Raw genomic sequence first — 26,018 nt, 5'->3', positions numbered from 1 at the left:
TAGGCCTTAGTACACAAAGAAGAGGATGGACTATCCATTCCACATAAAATGGAGTCATTTTAGAATCAGTAAATAGGTATATTTTGTAAGATAAAAACTGACTCTGAGAGAGAATTTACTTCTCGCTGGACACGGCTGGTATTCATTTGCATGCAGCGTTTCACTGGCTTAATGTCTGCTATTGTTCCGAGTTTCGGCCAATGAGCCACATAAATAGAATCCAGCGTGTTACATGGGGGCGGGGTGCAAAGCTCTGTTTACAAGTGACAACATGGAGAGCCACTGGTGAGGACAGTCTGTGTGGATTCAAATGATTGAAACTTTATCTGCGAGACGAGTGCAGTCCGGCCACTTCATCTGACAACATGGAGGAACGACAGATTTTATTCACAAGACCGACGGAATCCAGACAACAAAAAGACACACTTGTAGACAACACTAACAACATTTACTGATGCAGGCAGTGCAGAACACCTCTGGCTTTTCCTCACCTAGTCCTAGGTGAGTTTAATGATGATCCCTAACTATCGTTATGTCTTGTTTCTGTTTTAGGGACTGTGCGACCATCTAGTTATTAGGGGTGGGAATCACCAGATGCCCACGATACGATACTGAAACGATACTTGAGTCACGATACGATAGTATTGCGATACTGCGATATTTTCGATATTGCGATATATCGATATTGCGATATATTGAATATTGCGATATTTCGATATATTGCGATTTCTTACTTTTTCAACTGCAAATGATGTCCCCAAAGGAAAACTTTGTCAACATCTGGTTTATATAAGAACAATTTTTCAGTCTGTACATCTGACTTCAACCATTTTATTGCAGCAACATTGTCAAGTAGACAGACCAACAACTTTCATAAAGTCATGTCATAGTTGCATGCACCTGACAAACTGAACTGTTTGTTACAGTCTACTTACAGTCCACCTTAACTGGATGTGTGTGTGGACTACTGTACTTATGCCTACCCCACACTACAGGATTTTCAAATCCTTGAAGATTATAAAAATCTTGAGACCCCACACACTACAGGACAGAGAGAGCCGATTTTTTTACATTTCAATCTTGGGACACACACACAATCGCGTCTGTTCAAACGCAACCCCACACACTAGAAGATTATGCCGAAGATTCACCTTGGAAGCAGGGCTCGACGTTAACTTTTAAAATGCCTATTCAGTGTGCGCACCGGGTGTAGTAGTAGTAATAATGATAATAATAATAATAATAATAATAATAATAATACATTTGTGTCATTTCGTTTTCTAAACAAATCTTATTTTTTGTTTTTATAATGCATTTGCACTGAAAGGATTTGCGCGGACAGCCGCGTCCATTCGGGGTGTAGGCCTACTGTGCACGGCCAGGCGAAAACCGTCTGCACAGGTGCCTTGTGGAGGGGGCGTCTGCTGATTTGACTCACTTTTCCGTGCGGACACTCGCCGATGCGGGAAGCATATGAGACCTAAGCGCTTGTTGTAGGCTACATGCTTTGCAGTATAGCATTAGTTTTCCGTCCCGTTCAAAGACGCACGGGTATTTCACCTCGATGACAATTTCCTCGTTCTTTGTTTCTGTGCGGGGCTGCGGGCGGACCAGATTATTTTGCGCAAAAACTGTAATGGAAACGCAGCTACTACTGGCTCTCTGCTCAAGATGCAATCGCCTGTCGGGTTGTAAATATCTAACATGTTAGATATGCCCGATTCACAATCGGGAAGAGGCAGTCTTCCCGATTGTGAATCTTTGAACCCCACACACTACAGGATCTTTTGGGAAGATTATCTGCCCGACGCGGATCAAATCGGGAGCACCCCCGAGAAAATCGGGAGGGGGGAATCTTGGCCATAATCTTGCAAATTATCCTGTAGTGTGGGGTAGGCATTATGTAGTTTTTGCAACTTCACTTCACTTACACAAAACATCTTGTGCAGCCCATTCAGTAACTGGGGAATTTGTAAATTACTGTTATGATAAAACTGTTACTGTTAAAACAAAATGAAAATATGCTACCGTTTGTTAACTGCTGGCCTTGGAACTAAAGTTTATAGTAGCCCGGTGGCCTGGCATGGCCTGCAAAAAAAAAAAAAAAAAAAAAAAAAAAAAAAAATTGCAATATCGATACTTGGCGTCCAAATATCGATACAATATCGTCAGGCAAAATATCGCGATACTGTGGTGTATCGATTTTTCCCCCCACCCCTACTAGTTATGGTTGAACGTGGGTTTTAGTATCGCGTTCTGATGTCTGTATCGTCGAACAGTAACGAAGAGTATTGAAGGAAAGAAGCGACCATTTACAACAGCAGCGCGGCCATTGTGGCGCAGAAAACAACGGTTATGGGACAATAGAGGCTTGTTGCGCCCCAAAATGGCCGGTCTCTTGTGCGCTGTTGCAATGGAGTAGTTGACGCTTCTTATCAATGCTCACTCTACGCTACTGAAAGTAACATTAAAAGAGAGTGAGAGTGAGAGACAGAGAGAGAGAGACAGCGGGGCGGGCCAATGTGGAGTTTTGCGAGGGGAAAAATACTCTGTCAAATTCTGATGTGGCTCATCAGTGCGTTGTGGCAGTGCGCCATGAATGTATGAATGAATGGGGAACAGTGGAAGCAGAGAGAGAGAAAAATGTAGCCACTGCAGGTTACGTAGGTGACCAGCCGCATATTTGAGCTAAGAACGCCTACGTGAGAACACAACAGCCAAGGACAGCACCGCCATCAGCAAAACATTGTATGCTTGTAGCCTACATGCAGAGTGATAATGACAGTGTATCAAGCTTGGCCCAGCACTACTGATGACATATAAATGGTATCCTAGCCTAGGTGGACTTTGAGATTCCAGTAGACTAAATCCAAGCACTTTTAATATACTTTAATATAAATCCAAATCTAATAGGGGTGGGGGAAAAAATCGATTCACTTAAAGGTGCCATTCCGTGCAAAAGCTGTTTTTACTTGTAAATGCATATATACTGCTGTCAGCCCTCCCTGTAATGAGTGGTCACAAGCTCAGAACTGCCACAGTTGGATTTGTCCCTATCCAGCTTCCCCCTGCAGCCTCCTTCAAGCCACAACCCCAAACGCTCTGTTTCCCAGACGGGGTATCGGGACGTCACGATGGTCCTGAAGCATACTGCGCGGGTCTCTCTCACACAAGCTACCTGCACCATTTTGTCTATAGCCACAAAATTAACACTTCTAGCTGGAGCGACGCCAACTGTACGTGATCCAGCAACTGCGGAGGTGCATTCGGTAAGTCTAGGCATTTTGAGATGTCCTCTTTAGCGTAGCGTTGCTATCGTTAGTTGTGGACACAACCTAGCTGGCTGGTCCACAGACGCTAATCTGAATGGCCGCTGGGAGCCTGGGGCGGGCTCTCCCTCAGCGGCCAATGGGAACTGTTAGTTCTGAATATATTATAGAAACAGACCATTCTTGGGACGCAACGAGATGAGGAAGGGACAACTCCGTCACAACAAACGGGGTTGCTATATTTTCGACAAATTAATCCAGAATCATGTTTTATGGACCAGAGACACACGTTTTTAAGAGGTTACAGCTGCACAAATTGGGACCTTTAAGTATCGCGATTTTTAATGTCACGATTTTTTGAATCGATCTTTTATTCCAGAATTGATAATCGCAACAAAAAAAAAAAACAGTCAGGCCACTCACTGAACAGCAGGCCAGGTGCCGCCTACTGGTTTACTAGTGGTTTTATTACTTTATTAGTTAATAATTACACTTCAGGGTTAAAGTGGGTGCATCTCATTGTAAAATTGGACTTGGCCCAAATTGGGCTTCAAACGGACAAATGTCACGCGCGTCGGCCCATATCGGCCTGGCCTGCTTGGTATCTAATGCCCGGCCTGAATTATGATCCCAGTCCGCCCCTGTTTTTAACACATTCACTGCCAGCCGTTTTTTCAATACTGTAGGTAGCTTCTGCCAAGGTTTTTTTTTGAGGATTCTGGCTCATCTTTCAAGAGCCGAGGATTATTTTCTGCTAAGATTTTGTGAACACAAAATATCTCAAAAGAACTAATAGAATGTGTGCTTTCTCTGTCTAAAAGAGTTAGTTTGTAGAGTTAGTAGTTATGTAGGCATTAGCAGTTGAATACAGCATGGTTTCAGCGTCTGAAAATTTAAGCTGAGATAAATGGCTTTTTGTGAAATTCGATAGAACAGTCACTTTAACCATTTATTTTTGGCGTAAGACGTCAGACATCTAAACAATAGTTTTGAACAGTAATTTCCTCCATAGCAGCAGGAAACCCCCCTCTCCTTCAAACTCCTCCCTCCGTGTGTGTTCTCCTCCCTCCGTGGCTGCAGCGGTACAAGCGAGGCTCTGCCTGTCTGTGCTGCCTGGCTGCTGGCGGCCGCTCTTTGGGCGAGTCTGCATGGGGCTCGTTCGTTTCGGTTGTGAGCTCAGCTGGAATGAAGCTGCGTGCGATTGTGGGCTTTCTGCCGGTGTTTCAAAGTGTGTTGCACCCATAATCTATTATGCAAATTTGCAATCCCCCACCGCCAGCTCCCAGCGCGAAAGCGAAAGCGTTTTCGCCAATCCCCCAGCCATTCAAGCCTCAAGTGGAGACTGCAGTGCCACCAAGTACTGGTACTGCATGGTGTCCACTAAGATACCATCACCTCGGAATGAGATGTTTGGAGCGGGGGACTCTGGTGCAGCGCACAGGTCGTAGACCTGGTGAGACGAGGGAGGAACCCGGCCGGGTGGCAACCCACAGAGCCCGGTCCCTCTACGTACCAGAGCCCTCTCCCTCCCCCGGTCCCGGCAGAGTAGTTCCGGAGCAGCGTATTGAGTGGCCCTGACCGCATGACCACCTTCGACCCTCCCTATAGGGCTGACCGTGGGTAGCTACTGGGATGTAAGTTGGGGCTTGGCCAGCCCCGGCTGGGTCACCTGGGCGAGGGTGTATGATGTTGCGAGACCCGAAACATCCTATGACCCCAGGGTACATCACTGAGGATACGTCCCAGTTATGCATCCATGCGATGTTTTTTCTTTCTTCTTTACAGTATGAGAATGGTTTCCTCGCGCATTCCCCTGCAGTTTTGGCTCGGCTTTTTCTAGTCTGGAGAGCACTGTCGCCACTTAGTGGGTCGGTGGAATGGGTTGTACACGTTCGGTGGCTCCCATATTTATATAGGAGATGTAAAAGGGTTAGATCAACGTCCCACCGTCAAAAAAAAAAAAAAATTGGACGAGTTGACTCGCCATTGGCAGTCAACCGTTGGTTTCTGCTTGACGAGTTGACTCGCCAATGGCAGTGAACGTGTTAACTATATCGCCCAGCCCTACTCATGATATAATATACAGTCTCTAGTGTATGATTCAACTTTTCCCATGTTCTAATCTAGTGTAAAAAGCAAACAAACTGAAAAAAGAAAAGAAAAAAAGAAACAACGTTTTTCAGCCGATACTATAACCGAATAATATCTGCTTCTCTCGTCCGATAAGCAATAATTTCACATTTTTCATTTTTGTATTTAAAAAAGGAAGTTCTTAACCTGTAGTTTATGCACACCTGAGTCTAAATTACTATGGCTTTTGTCAATGTGTTTTATCTGCAGACTAGGAGCCATAGGCTTTAGGTTCTATCAAAGCCTTTATTTTTTGTATTTGTGATACACTTTAATAAAACACTCATCATATTATATCAGATATCATTATATCAACTTGGAACTCGGAAGTTTCAACTCTGAGATTTCCGACTTCCAACATCACTGCGTTTGAAACAACTCTGGGGAAAAATGAGCTCCGGCTTGTTGAAAATTGATTGAACGGTTGTCGTACTTGGAATTACAGGTGGTAAATGTGGATATCATTTCAGAGCTTGTGTGTGAAAGTTAGGGCTGGCACGGATCAGAAAACCCACGGATCGGATCGCGTGACGGATTTTGAGCCACGGATCACGGATTTTTCGGATCAGCAAAAAAATATATATATCAGATTTTTTCTCTCAAAATTAGATTTTCGATTAGATTTTTTTAATACTATTATAATTCTCTAACCATTTGTTGCCCTACACAGATCAAAAAATATTTTTTTCTCATAAGTGACACAATGTATGCTTTTACTCTGAAGGCAGAACGACCCAACTTCCTGTTTTAGGTGGCACTGCTATGCCTAACTTCGTGGCTGTTGCTTGCACCAGTCACATGACACGGGTACAGACCTACAGACCAGACCAGGTCAGTCTGGAAATATAACGTTGATGCTACGTTAAGCTACTCAGTGGCCCCACGTGTTGTTTTGTTGTTATGTGTCCTAAGGCAACATTTCACCGTCCGGTGATAATGTGTTTGTGAAACGCGCGCGTGTGTGTATGTGTGTGTGTGTGTGTGTGTGTGTGTGTGTGTGTGTTGTGGCTCTCGTTATCTTGTGCAGCGCGCAACACGCTGATCGCATTCCTGTGCTTTTTCAGAGGTGTTGAAATAAGTTTGTGTGACGCTGTCTTTAGTAGCCACTAGCCACAGCCTTCAGACATACTTTACAGCAGCGACAAGGGATGAGGAAGCTCACTTGTGCTTGCCATGATTATGCCTGTCTGTGTCTGGCTGCGCTGGGCGTTCTCATACACTAACGTTAAACGTTAAATGAAACGAAAGGGGGGGGGGGGGGGGGGGGGGGGTCCGCGGACCATTGACTTTCCGAACCGCGTTCCGAACCGCGGGGGCTGATCCGTACGGGTCACGGATTATCCGTGATCCGTGCCAGCCCTAGTGAAAGTGTGTGTATATGAAGGGCCACTTACCAGCTGAAACTCCCTGCGACGGTCGTAGGCATCCTGTATCCCAGAGTCGGCCCACAGGGCTTTGATGGCGGGCAGGTACTGCAGGAAGATGGACGTCTCCACCACCGACCGCGGGTCCAACGCCATCAGCTTCTGCCCATGGTTATCATTATCCTGGCAACCCCACGGGATGTTCAGCTTCTGCCGGGCATCCACCAGCACACGTATACCTGGGGAGGAGATGGAGCGGAAAGACAACATTATAAGCGGTGTTGCCAGATTGGGCGGCCTCCCACCAATTAGGTTGTTTTGGGGTGTATTGTGCGGGGGTGGGGGGGGGGGGGGGTTGGCGGCTTTGGGCTTGAGCGGGCAGAGATAGTCGCTTGTTTCCATAGGCCCCCAGTTGCTTGGACGGTTTTGTGTGCATTTTGGCGGTTTTTGAATAGTGTGGAATAGCTGGAAACAGCAGCTGTATCTGGCAACACTGTAGGGGAAAGAGAAACACACACTTATCATGCGTTCATGTGCTGTCCGTGTCATCGGAAAAATGTGATTCCAAGAAGGAAAATTCACGTGACCTGCCGCTCAAGTCGGAAACAACAAGTCGGCAACTCTGTGACTATTTTGGTACACGAATTGCCGACTTGACGTCATATATGCAGAAAACATGGCGGACGAGAGTGGATGTTTTGTTTGAGCTAAGAATCTTTTTATGTAATTAGTGTATTTTGCATCAACTATTTGCTCACATGTCATCAGGTCGTTTAATATGGTATTACTGTTAGTTGCTGTCCTCCTACCTAGAGTGACCTAGTTTACTTAGAAAACGTATATATTGCGTGTTACGTGATAACTCAGGTAGGAGCAATAACGTTATCTGCATGGTGCGCCTCCACCAGTAATGTTACATTCCCACAGATATTGCTTGCAGTCTAGTGCAAAACCACTAATATAAAGTTCCATATCCCTTTAAGACCGCGAACCGCGGTTCGCGGTCTTAAAGGGATACACACACAAATGAGGGATATACACACAAATGCTGCATCAGGTATCAATGGGTTAATGGAGAAATAGGCTGCATGCCGCTACACATCATGTCATGGACAACTGCAACAGACCAAGACAGACCGGAACAAGCAAAATGCAGGTTGTGTTGATGCAAAACATTCAATATCTTGAAGATGAGAGAGGCGGCATTAAGGATTAAATGATGCAAACATCAAAGCACTGCTGCTCATCAAGGTAACGTTACTGCAACTCCATCACTGGACTGGGTTTCTTCCCACAGCCACGCAACTGCTATCACCAAACAGCACGCCTCTCTCTCGTCAGCTACAAGTACAAGCAGGCAGCGATAACCGAAAAATAAAGTCTGAACTGTGGAGGCAACGCGCCGCTGGCCGCTGGCTAATTATTATTATTAATTAACTTGTTCAAGATGCCAGCCTGTTACGTTAAGTGTGTGTGTGTGTGTGTGTCTGTGTTCACAACACAAATCAAACCATTTAAACAATTAAACAATCTAAATCCTCTGTGTTGTGAAGGGGTTGGGGGACTTTGGAGTCGTCTTTCAGACATAGAAATGCAACTGATGGAATGTGCACTGCATGTAGCGCGATTTTAACGATCTGTCTGGAAAGGCAGATCGTGGAGCCATTCTGATCATTAACGATCTAAGACACAACGATCTAAGAGCACTTTCTACAGGAGCAAAGTTGACTCTTTTGAACTTGATTACTCGTGGAATTGTAGCAGCCATTAGCTTAAGGTGACCAGATTTCTGAAATGAAAATCGGGGACATTTCCACTTTCCAGTTTGGCAGTCAATATATCATGGTATATGGTGCCCTGTCCTTGTGTGTGTGAGTTGACGTTGCAAGATGGCGCCTGTGTCGGCAAGCCGTCTGCCTCGTACGCTCAGCTGTTTGTTTGCAATTGCCTTGTTTCTATGTGTTTACTGCCGGGACACCTCGAGCCTCTTAGTTTATGATCGCCAAGCTCTTTTAAACCTAAGAGCATTTGGCGAAACGCCATCGCTACAATGTTTGGGTGATCAGCCGAGGAGTCTACCGCCCGTTCTGCTGAACATCCCCGCCCACCTACGCCGTCAGCCCTGCGCCTTCCCGCGGAAAAAACGCCACAGAAGACGGGGAAGACGAGGCGGTGTACTCGCCAAAACAAAGGCTTACCTGCTGGCTTCTTCGTCCACGACCAACGGCTGCCTTCTCTGTGATGGATGCTGCCTCCCCGCGGCTCGATGCTCGCTGTTCCTCCGAGGCCGCTGGCTCCGATCCGTTGTCCCTGGGCCCCTGCTGCCGCGTACGGGACCGGCCCCGCCTGATGACGGGCTGTCAACATCGGTTGATCAGCGGCCTGCCTCGCCTGCTGCTGCCCCCTCGCCCGGCCCGATGGCTACACCGGGCCCGCCTGCCGCCGCCTTCACGCACGGACCGATGACAACACCCGGCCCCCTAGCCGCCGCCTCTCCGCCCGGCCCGATGACAACACCTGGCCTGCCCACACCTGCCGTGTCATCGTGCCTGAATCCATCGGTGCTCCCTGGCCGGCCTGCTTCCCCAGGGATGGTGCTGGTTCCCCCAGACCACTGTTGCAGGCTGCAGGCCCGCAGATCCAGCCGCGGTGCGGATTTAAATGTTCTTCGGCCGCTGAGACGCGCCTCGCCCTCAGCTAGCACAGAGCTAAGCCTCCACTTAGCCCTGCTAAATGCTAGGTCGCTAGCCAACAAAACATTTCTCCTGGGCGACTTCTTCACTTCCCGCGGCCTGGACTTCATGTTCATAACAGAGACTTGGCTTCAGGCTGGTGAGTTTTTGCCGTTCTCCGAACTTCTCCCGCCTGGCTGTACCTTTTTCAGCTCCCCTCGCTCCTCAGGCAGAGGTGGAGGGCTAGCCTCTGTGTTCAAGTCCTCCTTTCGCTGCCGCCTGTTACAACCTGCAACTAATTACTCCAGCTTTGAACTGCAGTTCTTTGAACTGAATCTATCACCCGCTGTGTTTTGCGCCGTCATCTACCGCCCGCCCAAATACAATAAGGACTTCATTAATGACTTCACGGACTTTCTCTCTGGTATAATAGTGCGCTATGACCATATACTCCTCTGTGGTGACCTAAATATTCATGTATGTTGCCAATCACACCCTCTATCCCGAGACTTTCAAAACCTCATTGACTCATTCAATCTCACCCAATCTGTTACGGCCCCGACACATGAAAAAGGACATACTCTCGACCTCGTACTGTCCCTTGGATTATCCATCAAGATAATTGACATTTGTGATGCTGGTATCTCTGATCATTTTCCTATTGTGTTTTCCACCATGACTCCCTCCCCCGCTATTTCCTCTCATGTCTCCACTCAACATTCACGCATGGTTACCCCTGACACTGCTGTTCAATTCTCCGATGCTTTTGCTAGCTCCCCAGTCTGTGCCTTAAATGTAAGCTCTATCCCAAATGTAGACGACCTCCTCGACATGTTTAATAAATCATGCACTGATATTTTGAATACTGTCGCACCTCTGAAATCCATACGCAAAAAAAAAACTCCCAACACCTTGGCTAAGTGACACCACGCGCGCTCTTAGATGCGTATGCAGGCGTGCTGAAAGAAAATGGAGGAAGGATAGGCTGCACGTCTCCCTCCAAATTCTCTGCGATTCCCTATCCACCTACCAAACCGCTGTTAAAACTGCAAAATCAGACTACATCTCAAACCTTGTCACAAACAACTGCCACAAACCCCAGGTTCTGTTTAAAGTCCTTAACAACCTTATTAACCCTTCTGCCCCCCCCTCCGCTGTGCCTTCACTCGACTTGTGTGAAAGATTTCTTAATTTCTTTATCAACAAAGTCTCTGCCCTCAGACCACTCCCCCCCTCGCCCCCCCCACCCCCTCCTCCTCCCCCCCCACCCCCCCCCTGCCTGCTGTCTTTGATCAGTTTGAGCCTGTCTCCCCCTCCTCTCTCTCGGATGCCATCAAGCATCTGCGACCCACTTCCTGCCCCTCCGATGCTCTCCCCTAACGCCTTCTCAAGGAAACCCCTGACTCTGTCATGCCCATCATATCATTGTTGCTAAACGCTAGTCTCAGCACTGGCTGTGTCCCGGCTGCCTTCAAACATGCTGTGGTCCAGCCCCGAATAAAAAAGCCCAACCTTGATCCCTCTGTCCTCCCAAACTTCAGACCCATCTCCCAACTACCGTTTCTTTCAAAAGTCCTGGAACGCATCGTCTACTTGCAACTACAGTCATTTCTCGAGCAACACAACATCCACGAGAAATTTCAATCAGGTTTTAAACCTCGGCATAGCACAGAAACAGCCCTCCTCCGTGTTTTTAATGACCTCATCTTAGCCGCCGATGCAGGTAGCCCCTCTGTCCTGCTGCTCCTTGACCTCACGGCCGCTTTTGATACGGTGGATCTCACGATCCTATTAGCTCGACTTGAGCACCATGTGGGCTTCAGGGGCGTCGCCCTGGACTGGTTCCGGTCCTATTTAAGTAACCGGACTTTTTCCGTTCAGCTAGGAGACCTGTCCTCCGCTGTGGCCCCCCTTACCTGTGGGGTGCCACAAGGATCAATCTTGGGCCCCGCCCTCTTCCTGTTGTACCTGCTGCCCCTAGGTCAGATCCTGGCAAAATTTAATGTCTCCTTCCACTGCTTCGCTGATGATGTGCAGGTGTACCTTCCCCTAAAACCCACCCAAGGGAGAACTGCACTACAGCCTCTGCTGGACTGCCTGGCTGAAATCAAACTTTGGATGTCTGACAATTTTCTCACTCTTAACGAAAAAAAGACCGAGGTCATCATTTTTAACAGTGCCACCCCGGCCCCCCTTGTCGATGCTCTCGGCCCCCTGGGTTCTAACCTTTCCACCTCGGTTAGGAACCTTGGGGTTATATTTGATAGCGCTTTTAAATTCGACAAGCAGATCAACTCAGTAGTTAAAAACAGCTTTTACCACCTTCGGCTGCTGGCCAAGACAAAGGCCTACCTCTCCTAGACCCTGACCGTTTTTAAAGCCCTCAATGGCCTGGCCCCTCCCTACATCTCCGAGCTGCTGCACCGCCACACCCCCTCCAGAGCTCTTAGATCGGCCGACCTATCGCTGCTGGTGGTGCCCAGAACCAAACTAAAAACTAGGGGGGACAGAGCCTTTGCGGCAGCTGCCCCAAAACTCTGGAACAGTCTCCCCCTACACGTTCGTGCTGCCCAGACCCTGGAGGTTTTTAAATCGCTCTTAAAAACCCACCTGTTTTCCCTGGCTTTCCCCCCTACTTAGCTATCGTTAGGTCCCTGGCATTTATCGTTTTATTGCTTTTATTGTCTTATTGTTTTATCTTTTTGATTTTAATTGTCATCATATATGCACTTTTTATTATGTTGCTCTCAATTAGTATTTTTGCACTTTACTCATTTACATCTGTGCACTTTACTCCCCGCCTGTGAAGCACTTTGGTTCGGCTGCCGCTGTATGTAAATGTGCTATATAAATAAAGTTGACTTGACTTGACTAAAATATCCAATCTTATTATCTATGAAATAAAAAGGGGGACAATTCCAGTTTCATGTATTTAGACCACTAGTAGTGCAACAGATCACAAAACTCAGATTGGTTAATTTTTCGGATCAGCAATTTTTTTAAATTAATTTTAAAATGTGCTACTTTGATTAATGAAAAAAAAAACATTCAAATAGGCTATACAAACAATGTAGATGTTCTCATCATAGTGGTATACATAGAAACAAGAATATGAATTTAAATAAACAAATAAATGTAGTAATTATTTAGCCTACTCCCAAAAAATCGACATAAATAAACTCTGTTAATAATACAATTATTTGCTACTTTGACTGATGCAGAAACCTCTCCTGTATGTCTCTGTAGACTTGCTCTGTGTCCCGCCCTCAGCACTATCTGATTGGTTACACACCTATGCCACAGACAGGCAAAGAGACAGCTGGTTCAGCCCTCAGCCCCGAGTATGGGGAGCTGAGCCCCGTGGGGTACCCGTACCATAGGTTGAGAACCACTGACTGACCAGTGTTCAAACAGAAACAGCGGTGCTTTGAATCGTGGAGGAAACAACTTGGCAACCGTAGCAAATGGTGCATATAGCAAATGGTGCACACCGTTTTACAGTTTGAACACACCCTGACAGGTGCTCACAGCGAGCGGAGCTGTCTCTGTGTTTTTCGAGGGGAAGGCAGTAGAGCTGCAGCCAGGCACAGGCAGCATCCTGCGTAAATTGCATAAACACCACAAACAATCATGTGATCCAGGGATCGCGGAACCGCCCGGGCCACCCGGGCCGCGGCCCGGGTACTTTTCAGTTCCCAAAAAAAAAAAAAAAAAAAAAAAAAAAAAAAAAAAAAAATTTTAGATTTTTTTTTTTTTTTTTTTTTTTACAATTAAACCTCATTTACTTATTACACTCGACTGGTTGTTTTTCAGATGTGATGTGAATCTAAAGTGAACTAAACAAGTCAGATCCACTATAAATGTTTTTCAGTAGATGCTGTGATGTAGCCACAAGAAAGGTGCAATATTAATGTTTTTCAGGAGATGGCGATGTTGCTAGCTATAGGTTCTAAACAAGAAATGTGGTTCAAATGTTTACAGTAGTTTTCCTTTCTGGCTGCACTACAATGTTACAATGCTGTGAGACAGGCCCGGCATTGGAGGGGGGCCTGACCGGGCCGGGCCCCCCATTCCCTAAACTGGCCCCCCCATTCAATTTTTTTTTTTTTTTTTTGTGTGTGCTAAAAACGTTTTTCCGTTTTTCTGTTTTAAAGTTTAAAACGGAATCTGGCTGTCATTAGGCATTGATTAACTGAATGCTATTGCTAACTGTTACTTTGAACCTCCATTTGCAATGATTCTGGCTGGATATTAATTAACTATTGTAAATTTGTCACAATGAATGCAATTTGTGCACAATGTGTAAATACATTTAATATTAATTGTTTAGGCCTATTTGTAAAGTCACAACACATTAGAGATGTGTGTAGTTCCTCATAGATTTAGCCTCTTCCTTTTGCTCTCAAATGCACCAGTTTGACGAATTTTACTTTAAAATGTACAAAATCTTCTTCCGGGGGAGAATCCCCCCGGACCCCCCTTGGCCCCCCCAAGCTAGGGGCAGGCCCCCTCTGTAATTTGGTTCTGGAGCCGGGCCTGCTGTGAGACGGAGCTAAACACAAAAGATGCAATATTAATAGTTTTTCATGAGATACTCAGTATTTAATATTAATACTAATACTAATAATAGAAAAGGAGAAGATACTGAATAATGACATCACAACAGTATAATCCTAATGTTAATTTCAAATTAAATATTCTTCTAAATATGGATAAAAGTCCAAAAAACATAAAATTTTCTTCGCCGCTGCCGAGATTCGGGGGGACGCGCCCCCCCAACGGGGGGACACGCCCCCCCGACACGCCCCCCGGCCCCCCCAAGTTCAGATGCGTTCCGCTATCCCTGATGTGATCCATTTCAATGATGACACAACATACCTTTGATGACAAACGTGTAAATAATGGGTCTGAAGTCCTCTCTGTATTGCTGGACCTGGAAGTCCAAGCCAATGAGCATCATCTGTCTCATGAAAGTCGTCTTTCCGCTCCCGCTGCCGCCCAGCACAAGGATCTTCACTAGCCGCTGCAAGTAGGTTTTGTGCCTGGAAATGCCTTTGTCGATCTCCTTGGACTTTCTGAGCTGGTCCACCTCGCTGTTGTTGAGGAGACAGACGGGCAGGCAAACTTTTAACACGGACCTGGACGGCAGGGAGTCCGCCATGTTCAGCACAGCACATCGATGCTGATTTGGTGCGCGTTCGCGGCGGGCGCAGAGGCGAGGAGAAGCCCCTGACTGCAGTACGCAGATCGGGGAGTGGCTCAACGTGGGCGGTCCGCCCACTCAAAGTAAAACTCAGCTCTTTCTTCTTTTATCAGATCTTCGGCAGTGTGCACGCTTCTAGGCGTATTACTGCCCTCCGGAGGATAAAGTTCATAGTGACTATTTTTACAGTGTTTATCATGTACCCACAAAACTACTCTAATATATCTGTAAAAATCCTGTTGAACAAGATCGTATTTTTATGACATTGTCTGGAAATTCCTGCTTATCAAACTGAACCAACAAACAGTGCTGTGATTCCTTTCTCTGCCCATTGAATAAATCTATTATCACTTGCAGCTGGCTTAAAGTCTGGGTCAAAGCTCAGCCACCTCAATATTATTTCTTTCTGAATTTTAAGTTGTTTCACTAGACGAAACCAGGTATCTATAGAAAACCTAACCCATCGACTCTGAATATCACTGTGTTTAGCAGCTAGTGGGGATCCTAGCAGACTTTGTATAGGTTTATCCATCAGTGACTAGGCTACAACACATTATTATTGTAATGTTCTGTGTAGGTGTTGGGATATTTTTTACCTAATATTCGATATTCTTGTCTCATCTTGTGAATAAAATAATGGGAACACGTTTACATTTTCATGAGCCCTCAAAACTTCACACACAACTTCTTACTGAAGTTCAGCTCCCACTGAACTTGAAACCTGTGTAACTAGGGCCAGCTGAATTGGAACAGTGAAGTGAAATCAATGCATTTGATAGACAGACATTCCTATATTTTTACTTGTTAAATGTTTTCTTTTTACTAAGTCCATTATTTTATCCATGCTGCCTATATTTAAAAAAATATATACCATAGCATTTCCACAAGTGAGTGACACATGTTAAATTTGTGTACACTCAATTATATCAGCTACATTAAGGAGATCAGAGACTGAAGTGATGTCTGTGCCATTGACACTTGAACACGCTTTATTCCTGTCGGTGTCAAAAACAGTAAGTGTTCTCTACACTCTACTCCTTTATTCCAAAAGCAGCAGACACCCGCATTCGCCTTGTGTCTATAATTTCTACACAAAATTCTTCGTAATCTTCCTGCAGACTGAAATGGAACATGAACGGTTCCCTTAGTTCAGTCTCCTCTTCATCCAGGCCATCAGACATCTGTCGCAGTTCCACCACTGCCCTCAAGCGATCTTCCTTGTCCATGGTGTTGACTTGGGGAAGGGAAAGTTTTCCCTTGAATGTTTTTGTGCCACACCACCTTGCTGCCTCAATGGTGTCCCTAAGCAGAGCATCCTCCTAATCAAAAATAAAGAAAACCAGGTTGGAGAAGGCAGAAAACAGTGAAATAAGAAAAGCCCACAACAGGCAACATACCCCGTTCCCTGTTCCCAGTTCTGGCAAGTTCTCAGTTTCTTCTAGAAAGGAAACAGATTGTGGTTCTTATATGACACGCCCGCAGAAACATAGTTGAATGCTGCTTGTCCCACATAGCCTAATTCTGTTTGTTCCCCTGGCTGCGTGGAGAGACCTGTGCGGCCGCTCAGAGGACAGAGGCTGCTCCGTTGCTGTCCAGGGTGCTGAAAGGTTTCCCGCGAGGGAACGCAACGTTCGCGCCACAGTAACAGGAGGCAGCGCCACAGCCAATGGCAAAAGGGGGCCGTAATTGCCTGTCAATCAACAGTAATGCCATGCACCTGGTTGACGGTCTATATAACCACTTGTCATTTCAGAAACTGGTGCTGATCTTAAAACACCTTCCTGAGAGCGAACTGTGCTGTGTCTCCTGAACCTGCTGTCTCCTCGATGCCTCGTCTCTGTGAAAGCTCGCCGTCAGAGTGACCCCGAGCCTGCTCTATATCCTATGGATGGACGTTCACCTGCTTTACCGGAGGATGCCTGGACCACCCCCCCCCCCCCCCCCCCATTACTTTGGATTATAAAGACTTTTAGTTATCGTCGGCCGTCCGACCCGTTTGTGGCCAGGTTCCCCGTCTTTGACCTCTCGGTTGTGCTGTGCCTTGGCAAACCCTTTTGAATATCAGTAAAAGACTTGAAAACTTATTTGTGTCTGTCATCTCTGCATTTGGGTCCAAAACGTCAGCCTTACAGTAAGATCAGCCTAAATTATGGACTCAGCAGAGATAGAACAAATACGCAACACGGTGCGGTTGCAGAGCCAGACATTGGGAGAACAACAGACCCAACTCAGGTCTCTCGAGATGAACATTCATGTCCTATCTCAAGCTATGCAGAATTTAACAACAACGCAAACTTCTCACCAGCAGGAGATAGGAGCAACTTTGGCCAACATCACCGCCGCTCTGCAGCCAGCTCCGCAGCCAGCTCCGACTCCCGGATCCAGTCCCGCTGTCTCCGCCGCCGCTCCCGGTCTCATCGGCCCGCCTGGTCCCACCCGGGCGTCAGAACCAAACCTGCCTCCACCGAGAAATATTCTGGGAACCCCGAAACCTGTCGCCAGTTCCTGGTACAGGTAGAATTGGCAATAAATGCCCAGCCTTCCAAGTTTTCTAATGAACTATCAAAAGTCTCTTTTATCACTCAGCTTCTCTCCGGCCCTCCTCTCGCCTGGGCCACCGCTATGTGGGAACAGCAAGCCGTGGTGTGTCAAGATTTTCATGCTTTCATCAGAGAGCTACGCCGGGTGTTTGACCATCCTGTGACAGGACAGGAGGCCGCCAAACGCCTGTATGCCCTGCGGCAGGGAGGGGACACAGTAGCGGAGTTCACGGTAAAGTTCCGCACCTTGGCTGTGGAGAGCGGTTGGAACACCTCCTCGCTTCTCACTGCTTATCAGCAGGGGCTAGCGGAGGAGATAAAGGATGAACTGGCTGCTCGGGAACAACAGGATGATTTAGAGGAGCTGATTAAGTTGGCCATCCGAGTGGACAATCGGATCCGAGAGAGACGGAGGGAGAAGCGGGGAAGAGCAACATTTTCACCTCAGTACAGTGTGTTTTGAAGCGACTGTACTCTCCAAGCTATTCATTCAAAAGCAACCTTTATTGGTAAACACTTCCTAGACATAGACAACCTAGAGCGCCCTCCATAGGTAGGGCGTGGAACCACATATCAATACATCTTCCCTTTTTTCCTTCACATGACAGTATGATATGAAAAGATAAGTTTCTGTATCCGGATACAGATTAGGTTGACAATATAACTTGAGCTAGGAAGTTGGTTGTTACCGAGTGGCAAAACATATTGAACTTAACAGTCTAACCATTCTGTTCATTGCACCCCATATGCTTACATTCACATTGTACTTAAACAGGATAAATTTCTATACATCACCCCAAGTGCATTGTACAATACATTTACATATTCTCCATTCCTCTTTTCTTTCTTTTTTTCAACATTCTTCAATCAGCCTCCTAGGTCTCTGAACCTCTCTCCTTGTCTTGTGCAATGTGTCCCCCATAACCTGAGGACTGCCTTCCCCCATCGTCTCTGTCCCTACATTGGGATCCCCCTCATCCAGTTCCGGCCCCTCTAATCTATCTCCCAGTCCTGTCTCCACTCCCGGCGTGCCTGGCACAGCCAGAAGATGTCGCCTGTTCCGTCTCAGGACACTCCCCTGTTCTGTCTCCACTTCATAAGACCTCAGGGCTGTTTCCCTCAGCACTGTAGCCTTTAGCCCCCACTCATTACCGCTCCTCACCCTGACCGTGTCCTTCTCCACTAGTGGTGGCAGCGGTCTAGCAGGCCTATCGTAGTTTCTTCTCTGTCTCATCAGGTATTTCTCATTCCTGACCTCTATTCCCTGACCCATTTCTGCCAGGTGGTCCGCTGACGGAAGGCGTGTGCGCAGTCTCCTATTCATTAATAGTTCTGCTGGGGACCTCCCACACTCTAACGGTGCCGCCCTGTAATTCAGGACCGCCAAGTAAGGGTCCTCCTTACTTTCTATTGCCTTTTTTAACAGTTTCTTCACTATTTGGACCGCTTTCTCCGCCTGACCGTTTGACTGCGGGTAGTAAGGGCTTGACGTCACGTGTGTAAACCCATATTTTCTAGCAAACAAGCGGTACTCCTCACTGTCAAACTGTCTACCATTATCAGACACCACTGTCTTAGGGATCCCGTGCCTAGAGAATATTGATTTAGTGTGTTTGACTACCTGCTTTGCCATGAGGTCTGATAGCAGAGCAAACTCTGGGTAATTAGAGTGATAATCTACCACCACTAGGTATTCTCTGCCGTCTAGGTGGAATATGTCCGTCCCCACCTTGGTCCATGGACCGTCTGCCCTATCATGTGGCACAAGTGTTTCTTTCCTCTGTTGATATCTGTGTCGCTGACAGGTCTCACATCTCTGTACTTCGTTCTCGATGTCCCTGTTCATGCCTGGCCAGTACATGACTTCCCTGGCGCGTCTCTTACATTTCTCTCTGCCTAGATGCCCTTCATGCACCAGCTTTACCATGTCCCCTCTCATAGAGGACGGGATGACTATTTTAGTCCCCTTCAGTAGAACCCCATCTACTATACACAGCTCATGCTTAAAGTGATCATATGGTTTGCTCAGAATCACTTGCCCCGGCCTGCATATTTTTTCCTTTATCTCCTTCAGTATGACATCCCTCTCTGTCTCCCTGGCCATTTGTGCCCATTTGTCTTCTGAAACAGGCAGCCCGGCCCTCACTGCATTCACATGTACCTGTACCTCATGCTCAGTGGAACTCGGCCCTGTGTCCCTCAAACTTGCCCTTGAGAGCGCATCTGCCACAATTAGGTATTTACCCGGTTTAAACTCAAAAGTCAGGTCATACTTCTGGAGTCTTAGGAGTAATCTCTGGATCCTTGGTGGAGCGTCACTAAGGCTCTTCTTCACTATCGCTAGAAGCGGCTTATGGTCTGTCTCTAGTGCTGTCGGCCTCCCATAGATGTACTGGTGGAATTTCTCGCACCCAAATACCGCACCCAGAGTCTCCTTTTCTATTTGTGCATAATTAGTCTCTGCAGAGGTCATCGTGCGGGAAGCATACGCCACCGGGAGCCAGTCATCTCTATGTTGCTGTAGCAGTACCGCCCCCAACCCATCTTTTGACGCGTCCGTAGACGCGGCCTGCTCGGGTCGTAAAATCTAAGCACTGGACCCCTTACCAGGCTACTTTTCAGCCATTTCCACTCACGCTCATGCTCATGTGACCACTGCCAGTCAGTCTTGTTTTCCAGCAGGCTCCTGAGTGCCTCAGTGTTCGCTGACAGATTGGGGATAAACCTGCTCATGTAATTGACTAAACCCAGGGCCCTCTGCAGTTCAGTCTTGTTAGTCGGCTGTGGCATCTCATCCACTGCCCTGGTCTTCTCGGGGTCCGGCTCGACCCCCTTCCCTGACAGCTTATCCCCCAGGTATGTCAGCTCCCTCACACCAAACTCACACTTCTCCCTGTTCAGTCTGAGCCCTGCTTCATGTGCCTTTCTTAGTACCTCCCTCAGCCGAGTGTTGTGTTCTGTCTGTGAGCTGCACACTATGACATCATCCATGAACACGCCTACTTCGTCCATACCCTCAAATATCTGAGAGGCAATCCTATGGAATACCTCTGGAGCTGAACAGATACCAAAAGGCAGCCTTCGGAAACAGTACCTCCCGAAAGGGGTGTTAAATGTGCATAGTTTGGTGCTTTCCTCCTCCAGTTCTATGTGGTAGAATGCAGATGAAGCATCTAACTTGGAAAAATAGCTTGCACCTGCCATGCACCCTAGGATATCAGCCTTAATAGGCAACCTGAAGTGTTCCCTCTTGATCCATTTATTTAAGTCATTCGGTGCCAGACACAACCTCAGTTTTCCATTTTTCTTTTCGTTTATCACTAGTGAGTTAACCCACTCTGTAGGCTCCTCAATCCGCCTCACTATCTCCAGCTCTGTTAGCCGGTCCAGTTCATCTTTTAATCTGTCTCTCAGTGCAAAAGGCACTTTCCTGGCTGGGTGGATTACAGGTTCTGCATTCTCTCTGAGCTGTATTTTATGCTTACCTGGAAGCTTCCCTATGCCTCCAAACACCTGTGAGAACTCTGCCATGATGTCGTTATGCAGAGGGGTCTGTCCCCTTGGCTCAGTGTCTAACTGCCCTGCCTCTCTATGAGCGGCATGCCCCTTTTCCCCGTCCATAACACACACTCTCTCTCTGTCAATAACATGTACCCTCTTTATCAGCCCCAGCTTCTCACATGCTCTTAATCCCAGAATGGGCTGTCTATCCTCCTTGATTATAGAAAACAGTGTGTGGGCCTTTCTCTCTCTACATGTTACAGTCAGTATGCATGTGCCCATGGTAGGGATTGGCTCGTTATTATAGTTATACAAGTTCTGCTTCTTATTTGAGAGTGTTGGCTTCTTTCGGAGCCTGGTGAACTCTTTCCATGGCAATATGTTCGTCTGGGCCCCTGTGTCCAGCTTCATTGCCACATCTGTGCCATTGACGTCCAAATGTGTAATCCATTCATTGTCACTAGCTTGATCCTTCACCTCTCCCACATAGACTCGATAGCCCTCTCCATCTGTAGGGTCCCCATCCCCACAGGCTCCTTGCTCCCCCACCGCTTGCACTTTTCGTTTGGCCTTGCAGCATCTGGCAAAGTGGTTAACACCACCGCAATTTCTGCATTGTTTTCCAAATGCAGGGCATTTCCTTGGTGCATGGGTATATCCACATCGATCACAGTCAAGAGTCTCTGCCGCCACCGTGACGTCCTGGCGCGCCGCGCGCGCGCCGCCTCCTCCTCTTGTTGGCCATCTCCCTCGCCCTCTGCTGTTAATCGCGTCGACCGCTCCATCGTACGAAGCACCGTCGCCCTCTCCCTCGAATATCTTTAGCTGGATCCCCGCATTCTCCGAGATCTGGCAAAGGTTGACCGCCTTCTCTAGGCTCAAGTCCATTTCCTTGAGGAGACTCATCCTCACTCTCTTATCCCGTACACCAATTACAATTTGGTCACGTATCATTGAGTCACACAATGTCCCGAAATTGCACGACTGGCTTTTGAGTCGGAGGTCCGTAACGTACTTATCGATAGGCTCATTTTCTCCTTGTAGCCTATTACGGAAAACGTACCTCTCATAAGTCTCATTCCTCCGTGGCGTTGCATACGCTTCAAACTTGGCGATCACTGCTGAATATTCGCCTTCCTCGTCATCTTCAAACGTGAATGTATTGTAAACATCCAAAGCTGCCCGTCCAGCCACGGTTAGCAACAATGCTATCTTCCTTGTTTCACCATAGCCGCTTGCGCCCGTAGCGAACAGGTACAGCTCGAAACTTTGTTTGAAGATTTTCCAGTTCTCAGCAACGTTGCCTGTTAATACCAGCTCCGCTGGCTGGCGTATCGCATCCATTTTCTTTCGGGTTTTTATATTTAATTTAAACCACTCCTGGTACCATGTTTTGAAGCGACTGTACTCTCCAAGCTATTCATTCAAAAGCAACCTTTATTGGTAAACACTTCCTAGACATAGACAACCTAGAGCGCCCTCCATAGGTAGGGCGTGGAACCACATATCAATACACAGTGCTTCCTTCATGCCCTCTCAGCCGTCCTTGGGTGCAGAGGAGCCCATGCAAGTGGGCGCGGCTCGACTATCACAGGGAGAACGATCTCGCCGCATGAGAGAGGGTTGCTGTCTGTACTGTGGTGAGAATGGCCACTTCATCGCTCAGTGTCCCAAGCGGCCAGCAAAAGACGGGGCCCGCCAGTAGAGGGGAGGATACTGACGGGTCGAGCAGCCATCCCTACTTCTCCATCTCGAGTGGTAATCCCAGCCACTGTATCTTGGGGGTCGAGCATGCGTCAGTTAGACGCTTTTCTGGATTCGGGAGCGGCAGGTAATTTTTTGGACATTAATCGGGCGAGGGAGTGGGGAATTCCCACCAGACAATTGGATGAAGCCATAGATGTCACAGCTCTAGATGGTCGTGGGATCGGGTAAAATAAGAAGTAGCACCCATCCTGTTACACTCATATTGGGGGGAAGACACCGGGAGGAGATCAGTTTGCACTTAATTGACTCCCCAGAGTTACCGCTGATATTAGGCTATCCATGGCTGGTGCAACACAATCCTCGGTTAGATTGGGCAATGGGCTGTGTGGAGGAGTGGGGGCCGTTATGTCAGTTTTCCTGTTTGAAAAATCCTGAGGAGGCGGTCCGGGGCACGGCTAAGATAAAGAAGAAAGAGACTATAAATTTGACTAATGTGCCGCCAGAATATCATGACCTTAAAGAGGTTTGTAGCAAGGGGCGGGCTACTATTCTTCCTCCACATCGGCCCTATGATTGTGAAATTAAGTTGTTAGTGGGGTCCAGCCCACCTAAAGGACACTTGTATTCACTCTCTGCCCCAGAAACGACAGCAATGGAGACATATATAAAGGAGGCGCTCGAGATGGGATTTATTCGGCCATCGACTTCCCCTGCAGCAGCTGTTTTTTTTTTGTGGGAAAGAAAGACGGTACTCTCTGGCCCTGTATTGATTACAGACGTTTAAATGACATTACTGTGAAGAATTACTATCCTATTCCTCTGCTAAACACATCGTTTGAACACCTCCGAGGGGCCTCCATCTTCACTAAGATCGACCTGCGCTGCGCCTACAACCTGGTTCGTATTCGAGAGGGGGATGAATGGAAGACGGGGTTCATCACACCTACGGGACACTATGAATACTTGGTCATGCCACTTGGTCTGTCAAACGCTCCGGCGGTATTCCAAGCATTAATTAATGACGTACTCCGAGATATGCTCAATAAGTTTGTGTTTGTCTATCTCGATGACATTCTTGTATTTTCTCAGTCCTACCCAGAGCATGTGCAACATGTACGGAGAGTGTTGAAAAGGCTGCTACAGCACCACCTATACGTGAAGCCTGAGAAGTGTGAATTCCATGTTGCCAAGGTCCCGTTCCTGGACTACATCCTCTCTCCCTCCGGCACGTCTATGGATCCAGCAAAGGTGCGTGCAGTGATGGAGTGGCCTCAGCCTGTCTCCACAAAACAGGTACAGCGTTTTATGGGATTTGCCAACTTTTACCGACGCTTCATTCGAGGATTTAGTTCCATTGCAGCACCAATGAATGCCTTGACTAAGAAGGTTCCCTTTCGGTTCCAGTGGACGCCGCAGGCGTCTGAGGCATTCTCCAAACTAAAAATGCTTTTTACCACAGGCCCAGTTCTTATCCATCCGGATCCAGCCCGACCCTTTGTGGTGGAAGTAGATGCGTCGGAGGTGGGTCTGGGGGCCATCCTCTCTCAGAAATCCGCCGCAGACGACAAACTCCACCCGTGTGCATTTTTCTCTCGACGTCTGGACCCGGCCGAGAGGAATTATGATGTGGGTAACCGGGAGCTGTTGGCCGTGAAGGAGGCACTCGAGCAATGGAGACACTGGTTGGAGGGGGCCGAGCACCCGTTTATAGTATGGACAGATCATAAAAATCTTGCCTATATTCGGAGTGCCAAGCGGTTGAACTCAAGACAAGCCAGGTGGGCCCTGTTCTTTAACAGATTTGACTTTGTGTTATCATTTCGCCCCGGCAGTAAGAACGTCAAGGCGGATGCCTTGTCCCGCCAGTTCGATTCTACAGAAGCAGTTTCTGAGCCCGAACCCATTCTGGCACCATCACGCATCATCGCGCCGGTCCGGTGGGGAATAGAGACGGAGGTAAGGGCAGCGCAGCACGAGGACCCAGGCCCAAACACGGGTCCCCAGAATCGACTATATGTGCCTTCAGGAGTGCGAGCCCGGGTGTTAGAGTGGGGACACTCGTCGCACCTGGTGGGGCACCCGGGGGAGAGAAGGACACTGGACTTTGTTTCACGCAAGTTTTGGTGGCCGACCATTCGGAAGGATGTGTCCTCTTTCGTGGGGGCCTGTGTCACGTGCGCCCAGCAAAAGACTTCACGGCAACGACCAGCAGGTTTGTTGTGCCCATTACCTATTCCCAGAAGACCCTGGTCACATCTCTCTGTCGACTTTGTCACCGGTCTCCCTAGGTCGAGTGGAAAAACAGCTGTGTTGGTGGTGGTGGACCGGTTTTCCAAGGCAGCACGCTTCATCGCTCTAGCCAAGCTCCCATCAGCACGTGAGACTGCAGTAGCACTGCTGCATCACGTGTTCCGTGTGCACGGTCTCCCACGTGACGTAGTATCGGATCGGGGACCCCAGTTCACCGCACGGTTCTGGAGAGCCTTCTGCACGCTCATCGGCGCTACTGCGAGTCTCACCTCAGGGTTTCATCCACAGTCAAATGGGCAGACAGAGAGGATCAATCAGGAGTTGGAGACAACGTTGCGTTGCATGGCCGCGACGAACCCATCTACATGGAGCACACAATTAATATGGGCTGAATATGCGCATAACACTTTAAAGTCTTCATCCACAGGCATGTCGCCGTTTGAGTGTCAGCTGGGATACCAGCCGCCACTGTTCCCAGACCAGGAGCCCGAGGTGGGGGTACCAACAGCGGTGGAGTTTGTGCGGCGGTGTGCTCGGACCTGGAGGGCGGCCAGGGCAGCTCTGTTGCGAGCCAGAGAGAGACATTCCCGGCAAGCAAACCGCAGACGCCGACCTTCAATCCCATTTCAGCCGGGAGATAAAGTGTGGCTTTCGGCCAGAGATCTTCCATTGAGAGTGGAGAATAAGAAGCTAGCTCCGCGCTTCGTTGGTCCATTTGAGGTGGTGGCACAGGTGGGTCCAGTAGCCTACAAATTGTTACTGCCTGCTGCTATGAAAGTACATCCAGTATTTCACGTATCATTACTAAAACCTGTGCTCTCTAGTCCTTTGTCTCCTCCTGTCCCACCTCCTCCTCCCCCTCGTTGGGTGGAGGGTGGGTTGGTATATACGGTACGCAGGATCCTGGATTCCCGCCGGGTACGCCGCAGTATGCAGTATCTGGTTGACTGGGAGGGCTACGGGCCGGAGGAGCGGTGTTGGGTGCCGGTAAGACACATCATGGATCGAACCCTTATCCAGGAGTTTCTCCGCCGGGGACGGGGCGTGGGGAGGCCAGGTGTCGTCCCTAGGGAGGGGGAAGTTGACACGCCCGCAGAAACATAGTTGAATGCTGCTTGTCCCACATAGCCTAATTCTGTTTGTTCCCCTGGCTGCGTGGAGAGACCTGTGCGGCCGCTCAGAGGACAGAGGCTGCTCCGTTGCTGTCCAGGGTGCTGAAAGGTTTCCCGCGAGGGAACGCAACGTTCGCGCCACAGTAACAGGAGGCAGCGCCACAGCCAATGGCAAAAGGGGGCCGTAATTGCCTGTCAATCAACAGTAATGCCATGCACCTGGTTGACGGTCTATATAACCACTTGTCATTTCAGAAACTGGTGCTGATC

General features: G+C 48.1%; 1 protein-coding gene across 1 annotated transcript in view; it reads right to left on the bottom strand.

Annotated features, from left to right (window-relative positions):
- The window catches only part of LOC310782191 (guanine nucleotide-binding protein subunit alpha-13-like), a gene marked incomplete at both ends in the record, with an annotated part of 74,660 nt that extends 65,530 nt beyond the window's left edge, over nt 1-9,130 (bottom strand). Inside the window, 2 exons of the mRNA XM_083642879.1 lie at nt 6,794-7,002; nt 8,962-9,130. Of these exons, the coding sequence (XP_083499005.1) occupies nt 6,794-7,002; nt 8,962-9,130 (378 nt within the window). The remainder of the gene's footprint in view (nt 1-6,793; nt 7,003-8,961) is intronic.
- Between the last annotated feature and the right edge of the window lie 16,888 nt (nt 9,131-26,018).

Source organism: Poromitra crassiceps (genome assembly GCF_964638095.1).
Source record: "Poromitra crassiceps genome assembly, chromosome: 9".
NCBI classification, from domain to species: Eukaryota; Metazoa; Chordata; class Actinopteri; order Beryciformes; family Melamphaidae; genus Poromitra; species Poromitra crassiceps.
This window is presented reverse-complemented; position numbering and strand designations above follow the sequence as displayed.